At 47.0% G+C, this 24,193-nt stretch overlaps 1 protein-coding gene across 3 annotated transcripts in view; it reads left to right on the top strand.

The window, feature by feature from the left end:
• Positions 1 to 24,193, top strand: part of IFT81 (intraflagellar transport 81) — a 61,701-nt gene that overhangs the window by 23,627 nt on the left and 13,881 nt on the right. For 2 of the 3 annotated variants that reach the window (XR_008598134.1, XM_054996984.1), the window contains exons 10-16: positions 1,884 to 1,979; positions 4,402 to 4,548; positions 13,598 to 13,747; positions 15,177 to 15,305; positions 15,528 to 15,617; positions 17,887 to 17,973; positions 19,030 to 19,101. Coding sequence is in view for 2 of the 3 variants with exons in the window: in XM_054996984.1 (XP_054852959.1) it covers positions 1,884 to 1,979; positions 4,402 to 4,548; positions 13,598 to 13,747; positions 15,177 to 15,305; positions 15,528 to 15,617; positions 17,887 to 17,973; positions 19,030 to 19,101 (771 nt within the window). In the remaining variant the exon portion in view is untranslated. The remainder of the gene's footprint in view (positions 1 to 1,883; positions 1,980 to 4,401; positions 4,549 to 13,597; positions 13,748 to 15,176; positions 15,306 to 15,527; positions 15,618 to 17,886; positions 17,974 to 19,029; positions 19,102 to 24,193) is intronic. The other variant, XM_054996985.1, reaches the window with a different exon arrangement.

Genomic DNA, 24,193 nt, shown 5'->3' with positions numbered 1-24,193 from the left:
CTTTTTTTTTTTTTTTTTTTGCAACTGAGCTGTCTGAATGCCCTGAAATAGGACCTTGGGGGTTATCCCAGGATAACTTTGGGTTTCCTGGGGATTATCCTGGAGCGCTCATTTTGTATTCATGAACTGATGCAGCAAGTGTCCCTTTGACACAATGTCCTTGTGCATGAAACGTCGAAAGAATACAGAGTACTTTCCTATTATAACTGGAGGTCTTTAAAAGGACCAAATTCATTCTAAAGAAGTTTTTGTTGTGAAGTACGTAAATGCATTTCTTTGAAAGATTTGTGTACATCATAGATCTCAGGAGCATACCATCTTTGAACTGACACCCTTCTCCTGTGAGAAAAAAATAAACTCATGTAGAGTTAAATTGTTAAAGCTTTTCTGTTTCTTAACTCAGTCATCAACCAATAGGTGACTGCAACCAAGTAGTGCCCTTCTGAAATTGAGAGAGCTGGAAAAGCAGCCGTGAAGGAACTAGAAAAGATCCTTAAGGATAAGGATATGTCACTGGGGACCAAGATCAGGATAATCCACACTATGGTATTCCCCATTACTGTGTATGGATGTGAGAGTTGGATAGTGAAGAAAGCTAACAGGAAGAAAGTTGATTCATTTGAAATGTGGTGTTAGAGGAGAGTTTTATAGATACGATGAATGGCCAAAAAGACAAATAAGTGGGTTCGAAATCAAATCAAGCCTGAATTCTCCCTAGAAGCTAAAATGACAAAACTGAGGCTAGCGTACTTTGGTGACATCATGAGAAGACAAGACTCACTGTAAAAGTCAGTAATGCTAGGGAAAAGTGGAAGGCAGTAGGAAAAGAGGAAGTCCCAAAATGAGATGGCTTGACTCAATAAAGGAAACCACAGCCTCCAGCCTGCAAGATCTGAGCAAGGGTTATAGTATGGTGTGCAAATCTGGAAATATTTCTCCAGTATAATGGGGAGCCAGCACAAAACCAACCAGGCTTAGGGAGTCCTGTGCCACTCATAACTGGGAATAGTTGCCTGACTAGTAAGCCTCCATGAAACAGAGATGTTCGCAAGGGTTGATTTTCCCCAGATAGTGAGTATCCTTAATTGATTTGTAGCCTGTCCTGTCCCAGGAGTTCAGGGCAAAGAAAGGGATAAGGTTTACAGTCAAAGCCCAACAGACAGACTCACAGAACAAAGGGAAGGGAAATTTTAACATGTTCATCTATATACTGTGTATATAGTAAGATAGGGAGGGGACAATCCCAAATTCCAGCAGCAAGGATAAGAGATTTTCACTTGCATCTTCTTTACCAGACACCTCACAGAACGGTCAAAATATTGTCTACTCTGACTGGTAGCACTTCTCTCTTTTAGTACATGATACTTTGGGGCGGGGGGAGATGCCAGGGATTGATTCTGAGACCTTCAGCACCTGTAGCAAGTGCTGTACTGTTCCCTCCCTTTATCTTGGTGGATCTGGGCAGTATTGAGGAATGGGTGTATTCTTGGACTCCTCACCTCTAGACAAATGGGTGGTTAAGACAGCTATGAGTGCCTGTCACTAACCTGGGCTAATTTCTCAAATGAGGCTGTTCCTGAAAGGACCAGATCTAGAAACCACAGTCTCACATGCCTTGGTAACATCCAGGCTGGACTAACTGTCACATGCTGTGCTTTGGGCCTCCCTTGAAGGCACTGCAGAGGCTTCAGCTACTACAAAATGGAGCAGTGAGAGTTTTCCAGACCAGAATTTTCCAGAGTAAACACACAGCCGTCTAAACTGGCTGCTGGTCTCTTTGGGGGCCAATTCAAAGGGATGGTTTTTATCTTTAAAAATTTAAATGGCTTGTGTCCAAGGACTTCTCAGACTTCAAATAGATCTCCCGTTTCTCCTTATTCCAGATCCATGAGGCGAATGCACAAATCAATCAACTGCTTGAAAAGAGGATGATGAAGTACGAACCAATTGATAGCAAATTTTCAATGTACCGACAGCAGGTAGGAATGATTGTCCTTGTGAGGCAACAAATGAGGAAATTGATCTTGCAAGCCCTAAATGATTTCCAGCAACCTGCACCATTTGCTGATATATCTCTATACATTTCTATAAATTTGTATCAGTGGTGTGTGTGTGTGTGTGTGTGTGTGTGTGTGTGTGTGTGTGTGTGTGTGTGTGAGAGAGAGAGAGAGAGAGAGAGAGAGAGAAGGGGCCATTGAAGTCAGAGGTCAAAATGTTTGTAGATAAGTTAAAAAATGTGATTTATTTTTTTTGCTTGTGACTATGACCCGAAGCCTGTTCATTTAGTGAGCGATGTGTTGCAAGGTTAAGAATGCTACATAATGTGCTGGTACAAGAGACCAGCTGGCTCCCAATATAAAGTGCTGACGTCCCACGGATGAGCCATTCCAGGAATTCAGAGCGCTGCTCTAAGTAAAAAACATACGGCAGTTTCTGCTCTGCTCCACAGGACGCTGTCGTTGGCTTTGCAAGATCACCACGTGAGTCTTAGCACAATTTGTCACCGTGGGCACAGTTTGGAGAAGCAGAGGATTCGAATAACACTCTGGCTGAATCATCGTAGATAGATAGAATAACGAGAGCATTCTTATCCAGCCAGAGAAGGCTTCTCCCAAAGCCGTTGCTTAATCTCTGTTTTAAAGATGTGAAAAAACATGGTTTTGTGTTTAAAGTTAAGAATTTTGTACCATGATTTGAGGCTATGTGATTTAACTTTGAGCGTTTTGTTCTTGTTGCTGTATGACTTGTGTTCTGGAACAGCATTTTTTTTTTAAAAGATAATGGGCAATGCTTAACATTCTGCATAAAGGGTACTATGAAATGTCCTTTCTGATAGGTGTTGTTTCTGTTTTTAAAAGCATTTTTGTATTTTTGAGTTTTCAACAGAGAAAATTATTCTTGAGCTACAGGCTTTGATTATGTTGTCGGCTACAGCTCAGATCTCATTTTGTATTTTTCCTGTCTGCACAGTGACATCCTACAGATCTGATAACATGTGACAAGCAGAAGCCAATGCTCAGCAGCAGAGCATGTGCTTTGCTTGCATGGAGGCCTCTGGCTCAGTTCCTGAGATCTCCAGTTGAATGCAGAAAACCTCCTTGAGTGATTATGAGAAGTCAGGGCAAGAATATTTTAAATAATTAAGTGACCCTGGTTAATGACTAGCAAAGACCTCTGAGAACTCCTGCCTGTCAGAATCTTGATACAAGATGGATAATGACTGTTCTGTGTTCGCCAATATACCTCTTCTATCTCTTTTCTAGGGTAGGGCTAGCCATTCCCTCCTTATAGTTTCCTGTGGCAAAAATGAGATTGATATCAGACAGTCTCCATCTTGCTGACCTGTTCAAAGGAATTGTAAAATGTGCAAGCCATGAATCATTTGTGTTATAATAACCACATTTCTAATAATAACAATAATAATAACATTTGATTTATATACCACCCTTCAGGACAACTTAATGCCCACTCAAAGCGGTGTACAAAGTATGTCATTATTATCCCCACAACAATAATCACCCTGTGAGGTGGGTGGGGCTGAGAGAGCTCCAGAGAGCTGTGACTAGCCCAAGGTCACCCAGCTGGCTTCAAGCGGAGGAGTGGGGAATCAAATCCAGTTCTCCAGATTAGAGTTCCACTACTCTTAACCACTACAACAAACTGGCTCTCTGGAGGACATCATTCAAATTAAAAGTAGATTCTTTCCATAGTACAGGACACATGGGAAAATATTATCTACCATTCACTTTAGAAAGGTCAAAACTATTAGTAACTTGTGAACACCCCTTTGCTTCTTGCCACTATCTTGTCTTAACTGTGTGCATTTCTGTAAGGTGGTGTAGGGTTCAACTGCAAAAATTCATATTATATCTTAGTTGAAATCTGCATCTTGCTGCAGCTACTTACAGTCATGAGAGAGTTGAAATCGTTTTTTTTTTTAAACTGAAAGAAGAAAAGCATTGAATGCTGGCATGGAAGTTAAACATTTAAATGTCACATTAATCCAGTTCTTAATTGCAGTGTTGTTTAGATATGTGATTTTTTTTTTTTTATAAAAAGCAATCTTCAGTTAGCAATATAGCTGGTTTTGAATCCGTCTTCTAAAGAGACACTTGCCTGGCCATCTGTGTTTTGGAATAGCTTTCAGGTGACCAGATAGCACTGCCTTTTAAATTGGGAAATAGTTCCATTACCACCACCTCTTTTTCAGGCTATTATGTGCCAAAAATAATTAAAAGAATTGTGTGTGAGCAGGCACTCTAGTAGAGCTCTCATGTGTCAGTATCTTCTGAGGCAAGATTTACTTGAATGCTAGCTCTTTCCACTGTGTTCGCCTACCGGAAATGTTTAAACCTCTAATGTTTAATTCCTTGATTCTTAATTGATCTGATTAATCATCAGGCCTCCATCATTTCCCGGAAAAAAGCAGCGAAGGCAGAAGAGCTTCAGGCAGCCAAGGAGGAGATGTCCAGTTTAGAGAGGCAAATGTTGCAAAAATCAAACCAAGCTCAGGGGATGAATGGCATGGAAGTCTTGAAAGGCGATGAGGTAAGCTCATGGCCATTATGCGGAGAGAACTAATAGACGTCTAAGTTTTACGTTCTGAAGTGCCTTTGTCTCCTTTTGGAACTGACGCACATACAAACTACAAACGTGGAATTTTTTTGGCGTGTTACAAGAAGCAATGCCCTTTCAGTAGTGCCTCCCCCCTCCTTGTGGCATATGCTCCCCTCCAGTTCTTTTAGTGCTGAGTCCCCTGTGTGGGGTTGGCACCAGGTGAAAATGTGTATTTGCATTGGTTGATTATAAACTCCTAGGGTTTGTTAGATCTACTGTTTTCCAGAGCCACTTATACTTTTTAAATAACCCACTTTTTGAGCTGATTTTTAATCCCCGCCTCCCGCCCACACACACTGTATGCCATCCTAAGAGCCATTTTGGTTAAGATACTTGATAGAAATGTTAAACTAAAGCAGACTACTGTGCACGGATCAGGAACTTCACAGCCAGCCAGTGCTGGAACAGGCTAGTTCAGTAGCTTCCCTCCACTTCAGCAGCATGTTGTGCTGGAAGAAAGGCTAACGTTTAGGAATCCCCAGTCTGTTGCGCATCAAGGGTTCTCTGTCCATTACCATGATTCCCACTGGCTCCCAGGCACAGCCAGTCATACAGACTGCCTTGGGCCTGGTTACTCTTTTGTTTCCAGTCGGGCCCTTGGGGCCCCCATGCAGCTGAAGTACCCTTTGTCCTATCTCCTTCTGCTCTCGCAGCTCCACTCTGGGACTGAGGGGGCTGGCAATAGATGCAGCTGTGTGGGACTTCAAGGTCTGTGGAGGGCTGGAGCCAGGCCGGGAAAGGAGAGGAGAGGGGGAAGCTGTGCCCTGACCAATATGGCAAAAGTGCCGGGGTGGGTGGGCAGTGGAGCAGGGCCGAGGAGGTGGGCAGTTCCAGGAGAAAGCAGCCACAAGGGGCTGTGGTGTTTGCTGGACAGGAAGGGCTTGTATGAAGAGCTGATGCTTGAGTGTTTGGCCCACCCCTGCTCTATTATCATCGCTGTCTGGAGTCAAGGACACTGTTCCCCATACCAAATATGGCTTTCGCAGTCAGTCTTTGCAACATAAGACGACTAGATGACAAACTCTTGAGATTAGAATCTTTAAAGGAAAATGGCATTCAGATGCCGAGCTCCCGCAGATGTTTCGGCATCTAATGTCCTTTGCTGTAGCAAGCACGTGGTTTTCTGTTGCTCTGTAAACCTCTTGTGCCTTCTCTCCTCCTCTATAGTATATCAGCCTTGGTTTGAGAGCAGACAATCAGTGCTTCATGACATTCCTGCAGAGCAGAAAGAAATGATTAATTGCCCAGCAGCAAAGTGCTGCAAGGGCGTGAGCTAGCCACAAACCCTCTTGTCTTATCTGTTATGCCTTTGCTTGTATTGTAAAGTACATAAAAATGTTCCACGTTGTCAACACACCTGACAGGAGCAATCTGTTGAGTAGCTAAATTGTTGAGACTAATAACAGCAACAGAACAGGAAGTGGGCCAGAGAAGATGAAAAGTTCATAGTTGTGTCACAGATGGGGGCAAGGGAGGCAGCAAGCGCACGCATGCACGTGTGAATGCGTAATCTTATTTTGATGAGCTTGGACACCAGAACGTCTCTGGGAAATAAATACCATGGTTGTCCCTGTTAATTTCACATTCAATTAGCGGGTTTGGAATAGGTTGGGATTTATTTTGACTTAGCATAACAACCTCCATTTTGGTTGTTGTGGTTTTCCGGGCTGTATAGCCGTGGTCTTGGCATTGTAGTTCCTGATGTTTCACCAGCAGCTGTAGCTGGCATCTTCAGAGGTGTAGCACCAAAAGACAGAGATCTCTCAGTGTCACAGTGTGGAAAAGATGTTGGCAGGTCATTTTGTTTCTCCATTTTGAAACCTCCATTTTGTTTCTTCTTAGTTTTGCTTCCATATTTTTTTATATGTTCAGTTGATTGGTGTGGCCCTTTTGCACCTTTGCATTCTTTTTGCATAAGCTCAAAATTGCAAAGAAGGGGTTTCAGTTTTCAGGTGTTATTTTTTTTTAAGTCCCATGGATCCTTTCTATTAATGGCGGCATTTTCCCCTAGTGCAGGAAGAACCATTGCAATAGGGTACGTTCCTTATGCCAGAGGAAAGTGCTGCTGTTAGTGGAACGCATCTATAGGATCCAACCCAACACAGGCATCTTGACTTACACAAAGATGAGCAAAGGAAATTTTCAAGAGCATAACATCTTGAGCTCTATAACTTAGCAAAGAGACCAATTGAGGGAACATGACCAAGTCAGGGTTGTATAGTGACTAGAGAGTGTTGAGTTTTAACCAGTGAGACCTGGGTTCAAATCTGCTCAGCCATGAAGCTCTGGCATTGGGCTAGTCACTTAGCCTAGCCCCCTTACTGGCTTTTTGTGAGGATAAAATGGGCAGGGACTCTCTGTATGCTGCCTTGTGCTCCTGGGAGGGTGAGGCAAAAGTGTGGTCAGTAGATAAGGTCTCCTAAAATCCAAACCGAGTCAGAGACAATGAGCAGGAAGAACTTCACCTTTAAACTAGATTATGTAGCTTGTTGGTTAGCTAAGGTTCCACCTTGGATCTCAGTGAGAAAGGTGGACTATAAATAAACAACAACAAAAACAATAAGTGTGGCTTATTGCAATGTCTGAATTCACAAACTACAGCTAAAAAAGCATTGCCGCTTGCCTGCGAGGACAGAACAGTATAGAGAACTGGAAGCAGAAGAGAGTCAAGAAAGAGTCCTGCCAGGTCTTATGCACCAATCAGAATTTTAGTTACTCCTGGTGGACAGACCTCAGCTGATTTGACATGCCACAGTTTTATCACGGCATCTGAATGCTGTCAGTATATCTTGGGCTATATTCACTCTTAGTCTGACCATTTATTGAAATTCTTTTATCTTCCTGTATCTAAAGGGGGGGGTGAGGCAAGGTGGGGAAGAGCTTTCTAGGGGTGGCTTTTGCTTTCTTCCTCTCCAGTGCACACAGACGAATCCGTGTGTCTCTTTAATACTTTGGACGTGGTGCTGGCAATCTTAATAGACGGTTACTGGAGCCGGGTTGTGTCGTCTCCCCGCTCCCGCCTTCTGTGGCTGTATCCCCTTATGGCCTGGCCCTGCTTGCTTTGGCAGCCAAATGAGTTAATGCCTCCTCTGTCGGGACTCTCACATACCAGCAATTGTATCCTCAGCTGAGGTCTTAGCACTTCATCCACAGAAAGGTCAGCTCTGGCTTATGTTTTTACTAGTCAGCGTGCCGCTTTCTCCCCTAATGATACAAAGGAATACATGCAGCCTTAAAAGCTAAGCTAGTGCTAAAGTTTGCACAGCTGGCCAGAACTGACAAGCGAACAGCAGCAGAGGGAGGATTGGAATAACCAATGTAATTGATTTCAAATCACCCCCAAAATTGGCTGTTGCCGTGATAGCAAGATCCCAAAAGAACTTCAGGTGCAAGAATTTTTTTAAAAGAGAGGGAGGACCAGACAAAGCTGGCAGGCTTCTGGCTGCAGCTGTCAGATCCTGAAAATTAGAGAATTGCATTCCAGCGTTTAGAAGGGTAGATGGTTCAATTACAAGTGATCCTAGGTAAAGCAGAGATATTTTTAGTTCTTTTTCACAGCACATTATACTCTTCAAAGTTGAATGCAAGATCTGGAGAACATCCATTTCTTTTACCGCGGCATTCTGAGCAGAATGAAATCAAAGCAAGACCAGACTGGGCTCAAGTTTCCTCTGTCTTGAAGTCAGAGGTGCACAGGGGAAGTTTTTTGCTGATTTGCATTGGGAACAAGGAAGATAAAAGCAGGATGGGGGAGAAAGCGGCTATTGCTGGCTTTTCATTCCTTGCTCAAGGCCAAACAATATATTCAGATTTTTAATGAGTTGGATTGGGCTAGGGGGAGAATACAGGTAGAAGAGACCTGGAGTGGCGAATCCCTCCAGCGGGACCTGGCATGCCACATTCACTTGTTAAGAAGCTGCCTGTGCAGAGGTAGCAGCCGTGCAAGTGTTCCTTTTTACATACAGAAGGCTTCTTCAGTCAGGGAATGGGAGAGGAGGCAGAAGTCCTAAGGTAGATGGGCCTTTCTGGCAGAGTGGTGCCTGGGGATGCCCCTCCTGGCAAGAAGCAAGGTGCAGAGCCTTGGCAAACCCAGAAGCTCATGGCCTCACTGCACACATTCCCCAATCTGAGAGCGGTGTGCTTTTTTGCAGGCACACCTTGGCAACAGATAGTCTTCCATCCAGTAATACATCTGGAAGGGACAATAGGTATTCTATTGTGGCAGAATTTTACAGGCAACATTAAGGTGAGCGCTCAGAACCGTTCTGGAAGCCAGGAACTTTTGAAGCATGAAATGTTACCGATGCCAAACTTATGGTGCATCTCAGAAGTCAAATACAGCTCTATACCCATGAATGCTCTTGGCAACGATGAACCCTTTGTCTTACTAAGCTGGGAGTTTCCAGTGAGGAGAGAGTCTTTTTCATCGTGGAATGTATTCCAGTATAAATAGATTGGTCTGAACCACCAGTCATGCATCTGTTGTTTCCTCAGCAGAGAGGACCTGAGATGCCATGACACAGAGCCAAGTTGTTGCAAAATATGAGATGTTCCATGAAAGTTGGTGGTCTGAGAGAGATTCTTTTTAAAGCAGAAGACACTTGTCATCTCTGCAGCCAGGCCTGGCAAATGGACGAGCTAACTGGGAGTGTCCCAGAAAAGAGCTTATTAGTCAATATTAATTTTAAAAATTGCCTGATTGGCCTGTCTCACAAAGCAGATGGTAGGATGTTTTTCTTCTTTAATAGATCAAGAAGTCTGCTTCTGCATCAGAGTTTGGCTGCAATCCCACTTGCACTTGCGCACTCCAGAGCCTTGCTGAAATCCGTGGGACTTCCCGGCACATAATTGGGAGTGGGAGAGATCATAAATCATATCCCCAAATGGGTGTCCGAGCTTGGTTCCAAGATACCTTGCAAATGATTGTTGAGAGCTTGTCACAGCCGGGGATTTGCTTAGACTCAGTGTTTTCAACTGCTTGTAAGATCTCTATTGCATTAATTGGAGTGGCAGGAAGATTGGCCATCTGCTCCGCAATTCTCAGTACATAGCTGCTGCAAACATTTTTCCATAGCACCCTGCTACAGCAAGGATAGTCTCCCTATATCTGATTAAGGTTATTCTCAGGAACCTGCGTTAGTTTCAGAGGGCTCACCGTGTTAATCTCTTGCAGCTGGAGTAACAGAGTGTCTTGTGGCACTTAAGGGACCAATACGTTTATTGTGCTAGAAGCTTATATGATCCTGTGCCTGTTTTGTCAGATGCATGAACTATTACAATTAGTTGGCAAAGAGATTTATACCCAGAACTGCAAACAGCAGATGAGTGGGGAGAAGCCGAGCTACTGCAAAGGTTGCTTCCGCATGGCAGGTTTGCTCTGGTTTGGCATCCACACAGGAATGGGGTTGTTTTGAGAACCTCCACATAATTTAATCCCCTAAATGTCTGTTTTTTGTGTGTTTTCCTCTCCTTTGATGTGATCTTGCCCAGACCCAGCTTCATATGATCTTTTTGGCCATTGCGTACCATGTGGGTGTGACATATGTGCATTTTTGAAGGTCTCATGTGCATAGGCACCACTTCCCTGCCCTCAGTCTCCTGTGGCCACCATTTCTTCCCTGCGCTATTATAGGGGTTTTGTAAGCTTTTAAAAAAATATTACAAACCTACCAAATACATTCAACTATACAAAATTTAAGGAATGCTGAAATATAATAGGGAGTATAGATGAATTATTAATATATAATCTGAATGTGATACAAGCAAAGGAGGAGGAAGATTTGAAGCATCGGCCTCGGATGAACGTATCATGGTGGGGTAGGATAGCTGTATTTAAAATGAAAATCCTACCGATATTTCTGTTCCTTTTTCCTGCTGTTCCGCTTTCGATTACACAGGAAGGGATGACAGGAATTCAGAGAGTGTTTAATGAATTTATTTGGGGTCAAAAAGTCCCCACATACAAGATATAATACAAGCAAAAAGGTGGGTTGTCAGCTCCTACCATGATACATCTTTATCTTCTTGGACAGGGTTAAATAAGCAAGATGGAAAAGGAACGCATGGGGGTGTTTGGGGAAGGGTTGCGGCTCAATGGAAGAGACTTTGCTTGGTTTGCAGAAGGTGCCCGGTTCTGTCCTTGGCATCTCCGGTTAAAAGGATCAGGAAGGAGGTGCTATGGAAGACCTTGACCGGAGATCCTGGAAAACTGCTGCCGGTCTGAGAAGACAGTGCAGGGATTGATTGACCGGGGGGTCTGATCCAACTTCATGCATGATGTGATAGCGGTGGCGTTAGGCCAGAGTTGGGATCAGTGGCGGGACAAATTTGTAGGAAGTTATTCAGTACTGACTCCAGTGTTAGGTAATAAAAAGTTTTGCCCTGCCAGTGTTTTAGGGAGCTTCTGGTCTTGGATAAATGATGTATTTGAAAGATTAATCAATATATGTTAACAAGATGAAATCATAGGAACATTTTAGTCAGAAAGTAGGATTATCGGCAGTCAGGAGACTGCAATACTTGCAGATTAAGAACTTTGTCAATGCAATTGCTAGAATGCAAGATTTAACAAGACCTCTTGCTACAGTAGAGAAGTGGCTACATAGTTCACTTAAACAAAAAGGTGAACAATTTAAAATATACGTGTGCCAAGAAAAAGAACATCTTGGTTGTCAAAAAAGTTGGCAGGTAGATTTAAAACAGGCTTTAGAGGGGGGAAACGCTCTTATTGTGCTATAGTGTTATGTTACAATGATCTGTTGCGACAATCTGCTCACTCTCAATTTCCAGTGCTCCAGTGGGGAGTGGGTGAGCAGGAAATGATATCCCTGGAGGACTGAGGCAAGGAAAGTGCAGGAAAATGCTACGTGGATCCTCTGTGGCTGCTCGCTAGGAGTGTGGAGGCATTCACTGTAGCAAGAGCTGTGTGTCCTTGTCACTGTATGGAAGTTGCCCACAGGTGCCAGAAGGCCCAAGGAAAGGTGTAACAATACATTAGAAGGCACAGAGGGAAACAAAATCCAATTCAAAGGGTAAACAGAGTAGGTGTGCATGTCTCCCCATTGTTGACAAATAGGCAAAATTGGTTTCATCTCACTGACCTGTTAAGTAGAACACTTACTTTTTGTAAAATCAAAAAGAGTCCAGTAGCACCTTTAAGACTAACCAATTTTATTTTAGCATAAGCTTTCGAGAATCAAGTTCTCTTCGTCAGATGCCTGATACAGAGTCTCTGTATCAGGCATCTGACGAAGAGAACTTGATTCTCGAAAGCTTATGCTAAAATAAAATTGGTTAGTCTTAAAGGTGCTACTGGGCTCTTTTTGATTTTGCTACCACAGACTAACACGGCTAACTCCTCTGCATCTATTACTTTTTGTAGTGGTCTTAAACACACACGGAGTCCATACTGATCAGGTTTTGTTATTTCATTTTTAAAACGAGGGGGAAAGCACTGTTCTAATTTTCTAGGCTTGAACCAATGGAAATGGTTTATATTTTTGGGTTTTGCTCTTTCCCAAACACCAGGAAATCCAGGTCCCTTTTAAGAAGAGCACACTACAAATTAATACCTGAGCAACAGTCTGTTGGTTTTACAGATGTACAGGTTGAAGAAGATGTGGAACGTGCCTAAACGCATGGAAGCTGTTTGATCCTGGTCCCGCAGACCGTTGGTCCTTCAGCTTGTCTCCTCTGGCTGGCCATGGCAGGCAGTGGTCTTTCACATCACCTCCTCTCTGATCCTTTTAGCCAGGGAGATCAGGGATCGAACGCAGGACCTTCTGCGTGCAAAGCGAGGCTCTGCCACTGAGCCACGTCCCCTCTCCTGCAGGAGCAAACACGTAGGCAGGGCCATGTAGGAGGCAATATTGGTTCGGTAATCAGACCAATTATATCTGGGCCAGTTCTGAAGAGCTTTTTCCTAAACTCTGTGCAGGTGTTTAGTTTTTTTAAGAGGAGTGTGTGTTTTCTCACTCCACAAAGCAGAATTTAAGAAAGATCAGAAAAGGCCAGGGAAACACAGACACAGACTTACTCACGTTTAGGTGGAGGGAGCTTGCAGGCAGAGGGACAGAGGGAACAAACATCTGTGTGAACGCCAGGGTTAATCAAGAGAACACCAAATCAGTTATACTTAGAAGTGTTGACTTTGCAAGGTTTGGTGGTTCCCCAAAAGGAGTTTAGGCACCATAAAATGGAAGTGGCAAGGGAAGGAGAGGAAGAAAAGAAGAGCATCCTCCTCTATTAAATTCTGTGCAGAGAAAGAGGACTTTCTCTCTTTTTTAAATTAGTTGGGTAAGCATGCAGACTCCGTTGAGCCTCCTTGTGTGGAGAGAGAAGTGGGACAATTAAAAGCTTTCATCTCCCCCAACTCAGTGACTTGTGCAACTTCTGCAACCTTCTCTGACCTTCTTCTCAACAGAAAAAGGTGTTTTTAAAGCTATGCATAGCTCAGCCTGCATAGAGCACACAGAGTAATCCACGGGTTTGTTCTTTCACCAGAAATAATGGCAGCTTTTGGCTTTAAAAATAGTTGCAAGAGCACAGCAAGGTAGACAACACTTCGGCCTCAACACAGCCTGGGCAGCAAATGAGCTGGGTTGATTTCACGATGGGCTTTGTGCCTAGCACACTTGTGAGAGAACATACAGTTCCTGGGGCGGGAGTGGGGGATTCTCAGGCTGATGTCATGTAGCCTTGAAGCACAGAGTCTTGCAAGGGGGTGTGACAGATGTGACACTTCACACTCGGAAGGGTGCGATGCATCACAGGCAAGGTTGCCGCTTTATTTTTAAATGTAATTGTGTGTATGTCCCCCCTCCCCCACTTGAAAAGGCTATCTTCGTATCAGCATTAGCAGGACTTCTGAGATGTTGTGTATACTGGTGCCCAAAAGGACATTTTGTGGTGCCGGTGGGTTGTTATGGCCACATATACAAAATCTGACTACTCTGCATTTTTATTTTATCCCGTGCTTCAGTTTAAGCGCTATGTTAACAAGCTTCGAAGCAAAAACACAGTCTACAAAAAAAAGCGCCTGGAAATAGCAGAAATTACTGCTGAGTACGGGGTCCTGCAGAGAACAGAAGAGCTCCTGCAACAGCGCCATGAAGACATCCAGCAGCAGTTGGTAAGGAGCCCTTCCATGTGAGCGAAGACTTCCTCATCTCAGGCACAGCTCGTCTCTTGCCACACGCCGTCAGCATGATTTCCTGAGTTATAAACGGTGGCCGCCTATACTAGTGCTACACACTTTTTAAAAAAGAGAGAGAGAGACCCTGGTTCCCCTGGCCCAGGAGGCCTTCTTCTCCTGTTGCAAGAGGCTCTCTGGGCCTGGGCAGAGTGCCACCATTACTGGAAAGGATCCCCAGGCTCTTAGTATCGACCCTTTTTTTAGCTGCTGTAAATTTATTGACATTTTCAAATGTTTTAAAGAAATAATCCATTTAAGCTATTGGTTTATTTTCTTCCTTTATACCCTGCCTTTCTCGCCAGTGGGGACCCAGGGTGTCTTGCGTCATTCTGTTCTGCTCTTTTTTATCCTCCCAACAACACCGAGAGGTAGGTTAGGCTCAGTGTGTGTGACCAGCCAAAGGTCACCCCGCAAGCCTCCATGGCGGAGTGGAGATTCAAACCTGGACCTTCCAGATCCTAGTCCTGCGCTCTAACTACTGCACCACATTGGCAGTGTTAACTATCCTGCTTCTTCTGTATCCCATCTTATCCTTGTCTACTCTTGGTTCCAAAGCAGAAAGAGGGCAGAAGACCAGGGGAGGAGAGTGGAAGGGAAAGAATGAGAAACAGCAGGACGAGAAAGTCCAAGCTCGCATGGATGAGGTGCAGAGAAAGCCATCCCCAAGTGGTGGCCACACCTGGAGTGCAGCATCAAACTACGTTTTGGAGAGTTCTGGGCAGACCAGATCATTTGGACTTTCTCAGAAAATTATTTTCTGCGGCAAGCCATCTATTCACAAACCCACAAAACTGAAGTGAAGCCTTCATCAATAAAGTAACTTCAGCAAATTCACAAATAGTTCTTCATCACTCATACTTTTTACTGGCACATAAACAACGGTCTTTTCTTGTATTTTAAACTTTTAAGAAATCACATCCCGTCATATTTCCATTCCAGGGTGTGCTATTCAGGAGCTGTGACTGAATCAGCCCTTCTTTCAAATTAGAGCAGGTTCCCACGCATGCCATTGAAGCTGCTGAAGGCACCTGTGGAAAAGAGCACTCTGGCGGGTCCCCAGGCCCTCGGGTTGCTGTCTCGTTCCCTGGAGTTGCATCTAGTATTGCTTGCCTGGTTAGAAAGTAACTTGTATTTAGAGGGAGCCCTTGTTTGCTTCACATTTTTATCAGGCACATAAGAAAAGCTGCAGGAAAATATGGGCATTGTTGAGCGGCATTCCCCGCCCCGCCCCCCCCCCCCCAAAACAAACCAACCATAATAGTCCACGAGTGCCATAGGAGTCTCATAAGCAAGGAAGAAAACAGATTTCGCTCGCTAGCCTGCCAGCGTCGTTTACCCTGGGACAATGGTGTTTCTTTGCTTCCAGAAAGCCATCGAGGACAAGAAGGGCATCTCTGGATACAGCTACACCCAGGAGGAGCTGGAGAGAGTGTCGGCCGTGAAGAGTGAAATGGACGAAGTGAAGGGGCGCACCCTGGATAACATGTCTGAAATGGTGATTGGGGTAGTCTTTAAAGGCTTAGAGATGGAGCTGCTCTGTGGCACAGTTGTGCTTTGGCCAAATGGCCCCGACTTCTCTCTTCTTCATTGGCTTTCTTGAATTTTCCATTTCTCCTTTTTCCCCCTCCATTTGTCTTTTCTAATCTTTCCGTTCTCAGCTTTCTGGTGGTGCTATTTTTAGAACATTCACACTGTGCGTTTTCCTCCCATCAAATAGGTGAAAAAACTGAACACTCTGGTGGCAGATAAGAAGTCCAGCCTCGCTCCAATTATCAAAGATTTAAGACAGTTGCGACAGAAGTGCCAGGTGATTGGAGATTGTTTTAAACTTCTTCTTCTTCTTTTTTTTTTTTGAAACACAAGTGGGCTGGGCTCCAGGATTAATGACACCGGGGCAGGTTTCTTAAACGCTGACTCTAAACTCGATTCTGCAGTTGATCAGGGGCTCCCCGCTGGCCCGTCACATGCTGCACTCAGAGCTTCCAGAACACAGACAGGTTGGATCAGCAGCCAGCTGCCGTGCGCAGCTATTTTGAATGGTGTTTCCAATAGAAGGAGTATAAACTGGGGTTTTCATCACTTCTGTCTCACGTTTCTGTCAGGCTCTCAGCCAGGTTACTGATCAGCTCCATTCCTGACTTTAACTTTAGCATACGGGCAACATGAGATGCTGGGCCATAGCTCTGTTAAAGACAAGCCCTCGTGTAGTTGTCCAAGGCAAATTTGTGTGGCCCCCTCAGGTAGGGATGGAAGGGGCTTGGGCAGAGAAACAGTCTTGTTCTAGCCCACGGTGGTCTTCTCTGACTAGCAGAAGTTCTCCTAGGTCTTAGGCAGGAGTCTTTCCTAGCCCTGCTTCTGGAGATGCTGGGGAATTGAACCGGGGACGTTCTGTATACCAAGCCGCTACTCCACCACTTAGTCTGGGCTACTGCTCCATGGTGGCTCTTGTGATACTGTAAAATATGAGGAGGAAACGAGCAAGTAAAGAGTTTTGTGGCTTAACAGTTATTTGGAAGACTCACTGTAGCAGCCAAAGGTCAAACTGGATGTAAAATAGCCCAGGAGGCTCTATACATGTGCTTACGGGCTGCATGGGCAAATAGCGTCTCCCTAGGCCATTTTGGGTTGTGAAAATGGTGTGGTGGGGGAGGGATGAAGCCCCTCTCCCTCACTGCAGCCCCGATCCAAATTGGGCCCCTACAGGGCTTGGAAAATTTGTTCCTAGCAGCTAGCAGCTGCTGTCTGGGGGGAATGAGAGTTGGAGGAATCCCAGCACAACTCCAGTTTGCCCCAAGAGTGGAACCCCTGTGTTTAGAGGCAGCCTCTAATGACCAGATGTTGGGAGCAAGCAGCCAGTCAGTAGTCATCTTCCAGGCACCCCTCCTGAACTTCCATCGTCATCTAGTAGATGGGCTGTAGAGAAAGGACGGCTAGAGAGAGATGGATCCAGCATCTGAGTCTCATCTAGCTAAATAGTACTGCGGTTTATTATACTGTGCCTTGTCCTGCAAGAAGAGCATAGAGTCATGCCCCATAAGTGTACATGGATATATATTTCCCCCTCCCTTGGGGCCAGACTACACAAGGGAAACCACCTGTATACACGTGTCTGTGTTGTAAGTGGGGTGGGGGGGGTCTCTCTTTTTTAAAACGAAAACACAGCGTGTAAGTGAGAGGAGCTCAGCCCTGCCTGCTCCTTGCCTCACTGTGCTGGATCACTTGAAGGATTTTTCTCCCGGATCCGTGGTGAAATGCAATACATGCTGGGTTAAAAAGTGTAGAAATGCACCAGTGTGATGCAGAGTGGGAGAGGGCAGTTCTTACCCTTATCATATCTAGCTTGTTCCTTAAATCTTTCGAAGTGTGTGCAAAAGCAAGCCGCAAATAAGAGCCACCTTCTGTTTTAATCCAGATTTATTACATTCAGCAGTGCTACTCTGCTACTTGAAGGGTATGAAATCAGCATGTTCTCAAATCCTATCCATCACCACCTAAGTGATAGTTTTCTTTATGTTAGATCCAGAGGAGTTAGCCGTGTTAGTCTGTAGTAGCAAAATAGTAAACAGTCCAGTAGCACCTTTAAGACTAACCAACTTTACTGTAGCATAAGCTTTCGAGAACCACAGTCCATCTGATGCATCTGATAAAGAGAACTGTGGTTCTCGAAAGCTTATGCTACAGTAAAGTTGGTTAGTCTTGAAGGTGCTACTGGACTCTTTACTATATGTTAGAGAACACTAAGTTATAAGGGACGATCAGTATAAGTAAAAATTGATACAAACACTTTAAAACTCCCTGGCAAGCTTTATTTTGGCCCAGCAAAGTCAAAATCTGTGTCATGATACTGAGTACCAGTGTCATCCATCTGCCTGCATGTATGCAAACTGCACTCTAGTTCACATGCACGGCTGGTGCCACAGAAGTTAGACCCCAGCAGAGCGGGTTCTTTGGGTTTCAGTTGGCCCCTTCGTGCTCCAGGAACCAAGGTGAGAACATGAGATTGACTGAAACGTGCTCTGTTTGGAGGTGCCACATGGCAACAGACTTCATGTGCCTTTTTGTCTCCCCCTCCCCAGGAATTAACTCAAGAATGCGAAGAGAAAAAAACTCAGTATGACAGCTGTGCGGTGGGTTTGGAGAGCAACCGTTCTGCCCTGGCACAGGTATGATGGTAGAAGGGAGGTGCAGTTTCATAGCTGGCATTTGCACATGCTTGGGACATCAGTTAGTCATGCTTGGAATCCCTTACCCTGCAGTTGTGGGAGGAGCAGACAAAGGTGGGGTGACGAATACAGGCAATGAGGAGTACTGCACAGGCTGTTTCTGGACACAGGTCAAAGTGCTGGTTCTTACCTTTGAAGCCCTAAATGACTTGGGGCCAGGGCATTACAGGACCACCTTCTCTCATATTGTCTAGTCCACCAGTGGAGAGCTGTCTCACCAGCCCTGATCTCTGTGCCCCCATCTTCAGAGGGGAGGTGGTGGTGACTAGAGAGAGCATGTTTTCTGTGATAGATCCAGAGGAGTTAGCCGTGTTAGTCTGTAGTTGCAAAATAGTAAAGAGTCCAGTAGGACCTTTAAGACTAACCAACTTTATTGTACCATATGCTTTCGAGAACCACAGCTCTCTTTGTCAGATGCAAAAGCTTATGCTACAATAACGTTGGTTAGTCTTAAAGGTCCTACTGGACTCGACCATTTTCAGTGATGGCGCCTCACCTCTGGGACGCTCTTTCCCTTGAGGCTCGCTGGGCACCTAAGTTGCTTTGTATTAGGAACCAGGACAAAACATAATTAAGGGATTGGTTCTGAAAACTTGTTTTAAGGTGCCAATGTTTTTTTATGGTTCACATTTTTATGTGGGGCTGGATTTTTAATGCTGGATTTTAGTACCTTCTATTACATAAGCTGAGAGGCAGCATAAAAATATTCTTAAAAAATCTTACCCTGGCCTGTGCTTGGTGAGCTGCTTGTCTTTGCCATCTTGCCTGCAGCACAGATGTGGCAAAATGCTTACCTGTCTCTCTCCAGTTAAGTGGATCAGCCACCAATCTGAATCCTTTCCTGAATGAATGACACTAAAGGAAGCCTGTTTATGCATCTGTGTAAATCGTGGGCCTCTGAGTCCTTTCTGCAAATGAAATGAAGCAGAGGGGCACTGTTTGTGACCAAGACCTTTCTGTGAAGCTGCCTGTTACCTTGTAACTGTTCTATTGCAGGAAGTGAAAAGTCTTCGTGAGGAGTGCAGGCAGGAGGAAAGCCATTACCATAACACTAACTGCATGAAAAGGGTAATGTTCATCTCTGAAGCCTTTGTGTAGTTGCGCCCTAAGAACTCTACATGCCCATCTAGCCACAGAGACGTCTGGAGCCCTCCTGAGCACAAGGCACTCTTCTCCCCTCCCTATGGGTTTAACCACCCCTCTCTCTCATCTCATGAGAAGGGGGGAGGTGCACCCACCCACTTCTTTCTTTGCCACCATGGACAGAGAACACCTCCACTCTGGAGAATCTCTCCAGAGTTTTCATTGTTAATGAATGTGTACAGCATGAATGTTGAAAGGAAAGAAAGAGTTCATCTTCGTTCTTCTGTGCCTCCACACATGGGTACTGCGCACGCGCAGGCCAGCCGCCGGAAGATTTTTTATCGCTTTCCCAGCTCCGAAGGGGCCGTTTGCCGCGCGCCTCAGCGACCGTTTCCCGCCCAAACGGTCACATGCTCCTCAGCGGCCAACGGCCCCTTCCCTCAGTTCTCTTCTTGCCGCCGCTTGAGGAGAACGTTCGCTTGTAGCTCCGTGCTTTTTCTTGTGCTTTGGATTGCTTTGGATTGCTTTCTCGTGACTGACTTGGACTGGATTTGACTTCTCTTCTGCTTACTGATTTGGACGGACTGATCTCGGTGAGGTATTTGACCCGGACTGTGTGACTTCGCTTTTGGTTTGCCCCCTGGAATGGCTTCTACAGCCCTGTTTAAGCACTGTGCCCAGTGCCGTGCAAAAATGGCCCAGACGGATGGACATAGCCTTTGCCTGCTTTGTCTGGGGGAGGAACATGTAGTCCCCACTTGCAAGATCTGCCAGGGCTTTACGCATAAAGCCAGGCAGGAGCGGTCCGCCCGCCTCAAGGCTTCACTGTGGCAGCGGGTCTTGGACGCCCCTGGGCCCTCCGAGGCGGAGAAACCTGGGGCCGCGGAGAAGGCTGGCCGAACCTCCACCCATGCCGGGAGCCGGTCTCGAGCGGGCTCTGTAGCCTCTTCAAAATCGGTGGCTACATCCCGCCCGGCGGACAAGCCTGCATCGAGGGCAAGCTCGGTGGCGAGGTCTGCGAAGTCCCCGCACAAGTCGGCGTCGGTGAGGTCGGAACCGGGGAGGTCGACTCCGAGGCCGGAACCGGGCGAGTCGGATCCGATACGGTCAGCCCCGGCGTCGATCGAAAGGCCTGTGGCAGTCCCGGGACCGGAGGCTGCACGAAAGGCGTCTACCAAGAGGGCATCGGTTCCAAAAGCTTCCTCCGAATCGGTTCCGAAGAAGAAGGCTAAGAAGACCAAGCATCGCTCTCGGTCCCCTCGGCGCCGGCCTGCAGAGGAGGTGGTCCTGGTGTCTCCACCTACGCCATCACCTCATCTGGATTCCCCTGACCGTCCCCTCCTTGAGGAAGAGGTGCCAGATCCGGGGGCCTATGTGGTCCTGTCGAGTGGGCGGCGTTCGCCAACACCGGAATCGAGCCCGGCTCCGCGTCGTCGGATCCGAGAGACGACCAGGGACCCTTCGCCTGCACAGTCTGCCCGTAGCCAGCGGTACTGGTCGGAGGGGAGTGTCGGATCCGAGCGAGTCGGATCCGAACGGTCTGTGGCTGCACGTCATCAACAGGCTACAGGTCTACCTGAGGCTTATCGGTGCCAGTGGAAAGGGGCTCCACCTGGTTTCAGATCATCGGATCCGGGGCCGTCATCGACTAGCCGTCGTGAGTGGTTGCCCCCACCCTTCCCAGGAGATGAAGTGTCAGCTCTTGCGTCTGATGAGGATGACGAGGATGCGAGATCCAGCTACCGCTCTGAATCGTTCTCAGAACCATCTCCAGACGACAATGTCGGCCCATCCACCAGCTCTCCCTTCGAGGACCTGCGGATTTATGCAGACCAAATGGCCCGCATGTCCAAGGCCTTGGAGATTGACGTGTCTTCCGTGGTCCCGAAGACGAAGGACAAGTTGCTGTGCAGGATCTATGGGGAGAATCCGGCTACAGTAGGTTTTCCTATGTTGGAGGGCTTGGAGGAGATCATCGACAAGGTCTGGAAGTCACCATCTGACCTGCCTGCCACGCCCAAACGCATCGAACAGATGTATAAGATCAAACAAGGGACGTGGCAGTCTCTCATCAAGCACCCTCCACCATCATCCTTGATAGCCGAGGAGATTCAGCACAAGAGGTCGGGGTCCTCCTCCGTCCCACCAGATAAGGAGGGGAAGAAAATGGACGCACTGGGTAGACGTCAGTACTCAGTCGCTGCTTTAGCCCTCCGGATAGCCAACTATCAAACAATTATGGCGGGCTATCAGCTCTACCTATGGGAGAAGCTGGCCAACTATGTCACTGACCTCCCTGCTGACAAGAAGGCGGTGGTGTCGTTGCTGCAGACGGAGGCAGTACGATTATCAAAACAACAGATGAATGCTGGGAGTCATGCGGCTGACACGGCTGCTCGGGGTATGGCGTCAGCGGTGCTTCTGAGAAGGCACTCGTGGTTGCGGTCGACTGCCCTCCCGCAGGAGGTGAGGGCCAAGATTGAACGTCTGCCCTTCGAGGGTGACTCCCTCTTCTCTACCACCACCGACGAGGCGCTTAAAAAGAAGAAGGAGGACCGGCAAACGGCTCGCTCCCTGGGGGTCACTCCGGCGGACAGGTCCACGTTCAAGCCTCGGTACTCGTCGAGGTATAATCCCTATCAGTACCGCAGCAGATACCAACCCCGTCCGTACTATCCGCAGTACCCTACTTCGCAGCGCCAGTATACCCCAGCGCAACACCAGGGCAGGAGGCGTAGGCCATTCAAGCCCCGCTCGTCTCAACCTCCACCCCAGCAGAAAGATCCGCAAGGGGCTGGAAGGCAGTTCTGAAGACCCGGCCCTGCGGCAGCCCTGAACTTTTCGGACAGACTCAGTCCTTTTTTGTCTGAATGGGAGTCAATAACATCTGACTCATGGGTCTTAACGATTGTTGATAAGGGGTACGGGCTGGAATTCACTGAACTGCCGATGTGTACTTCACCGCTGTATGCGGTGAATAATACCTTGGTTGAGCTGGAGGATGAAATTAGGTCCCTCTTGGTTAAGGGCGCTGTGGAAGAGGTGCCATTTGTGGAGTCTGAGAAGGGTTTCTTTTCCCGGTTCTTTCTGGTCCCTAAAAAGGACGGGGGTCTACGTCCCATTTTGGATCTTAGGGGCTTAAATGCCTTTCTAAGGGTCACCAAGTTTAGGATGATTACACTGCCTGCTGTAATTGCCCTTTTAAGGAAGGGGGATTGGTTCGCTGTCCTGGATTTAAAGGACGCGTATTTCCACGTGGGGATCTTGGAGGAGCACAGGAGATTTCTGTGCTTCGTTTACAAGCAGCGGGTATTCCGTTACAAGGTTCTCCCCTTCGGCCTTTCCACAGCCCCACGTGTGTTTACTAAGTGCGTGGCTCCTGTGGTTTCCTTTCTTCGAGAGCAGGGCTGTACCATCTACCCCTATCTCGATGATTGGCTCATAACAGCGAGCTCGGAGGTTAAGCTGCTGCAAGATGTGGCATTGGTGCTAGACACTTGCAAACGCTTGGGCCTCCTGGTTAACTTTGAAAAATCTAAGCTGACACCTAGCCGTGTTGTGCCTTATATTGGGGCAGTGCTCGACTCAGTGGAGGCCAAGGCTTTATTGCCTCCAGAGCGGGCACGTTCTTTGAAGAGACTGGTAACCCTGTTTAAACGGAATCGTTATCAGCCAGTGCGCATGATTCAATGCTTGCTAGGGCATATGGCTGCTGCGACCCCGGTGGTCCCTTTTGCGAGGCTGCGGATGCGCCCGCTCCAGAATTGGTTTGTGAGGAGATACAATGCTTTACAGCATCCTCCGACTGCTAAATTCTCTGTTCCCAGAGCCGTTATATCCTCTCTGGACTGGTGGTTCTCGGATGTTAATTTGTTTAAAGGGACCCCATTTGGTTTCCATCATCCCGAGTTCTCCGTAACCACGGACGCCTCTCTGCAGGGGTGGGGGGCTTTCTGTGGGGAGCTATGTGTTCAGGATGTGTGGTCTGAGAGAGAAAAGGGTCTCCATATTAATGTGCTTGAACTGAGGGCTGTTCGTTTTGCACTTATGTCGTTCACAGCAATCTTGCAGAACCATCAGGTGCTGGTGCAGACGGACAACACTACCGCTATGTATTACCTGAACCAACAGGGCGGCACGGTGTCCATGATCCTCTGCAGGGAGGCCACGCTCATTTGGGAATGGGCAATCAGGAATGGGGTGACGCTTCGCGCCATTCATGTAGCTGGGTCGGACAATGTGCAGGCGGACACTCTCAGCAGGGTGCACATGCTGAATCACGAGTGGGGGCTCAACGCAAAGTACATTGGGCCGATCTTTCGGAAATGGGGTCGCCCGAGCATAGACGTGTTTGCGACATCGGCGAACACCAAGGCCGAGATCTTTTGTTCTCGGGCGGGAAGCGACCCCCTTTCTATTGGGGATGCCTTCCAATTTACTTGGGCCCGGGGACTACATTACATGTTTCCGCCCTTCCCTCTCATACCCAGAGTGCTGTGCAAGGTGGAGAGGGACAACACGGACTGCATCTTAGTGGCTCCGTTCTGGCCACGGCAGCTCTGGTTCCCGAAGCTGCTGGAGATGTCCGGCCGAACTTACGTGGCCTTTCCGCCCCAGAGGGATCTCCTCCTGCACGGGGAGCTCTTCCACCACGAGCCCAGGAAACTACACCTGACCGCTTGGCGGATTCGGCCCCGTCCCTAGGTTTCTCTGAGCCCGTCAGGAAGGTCCTACTGAACGCTAGGAAGCCCTCCACACGGCGTGCCTACAAGGCGAAGTGGAGTAGGTTTGAAGCTTGGGCTGCCTCTAGGAAGGTGGCGCCTCTGGATAGCCCCTTGGGGATGGTCTTGGATTATCTTTGCGAGCTGAAAGATCAAGGCCTTAGTGTAGCATCTCTGAAGGTGCACCTTGCGGCCATCTCTGCGTTCCATGATCGGGTGGATGGCTGCACGGTTTTCTCTCACCATAAGTCCCGCCAGTTTTTGAAGGGGATGCTTAATCTTTACCCGCCTGTGTCACCCCCTGTGCCCCAGTGGTCTCTCTCCCTGGTCCTGGCCAGGTTGATGTTGTCCCCTTT

Source organism: Eublepharis macularius, chromosome 13, assembly GCF_028583425.1.
Source record: "Eublepharis macularius isolate TG4126 chromosome 13, MPM_Emac_v1.0, whole genome shotgun sequence".
Lineage (NCBI taxonomy): Eukaryota > Metazoa > Chordata > Lepidosauria > Squamata > Eublepharidae > Eublepharis > Eublepharis macularius.
This window is presented reverse-complemented; position numbering and strand designations above follow the sequence as displayed.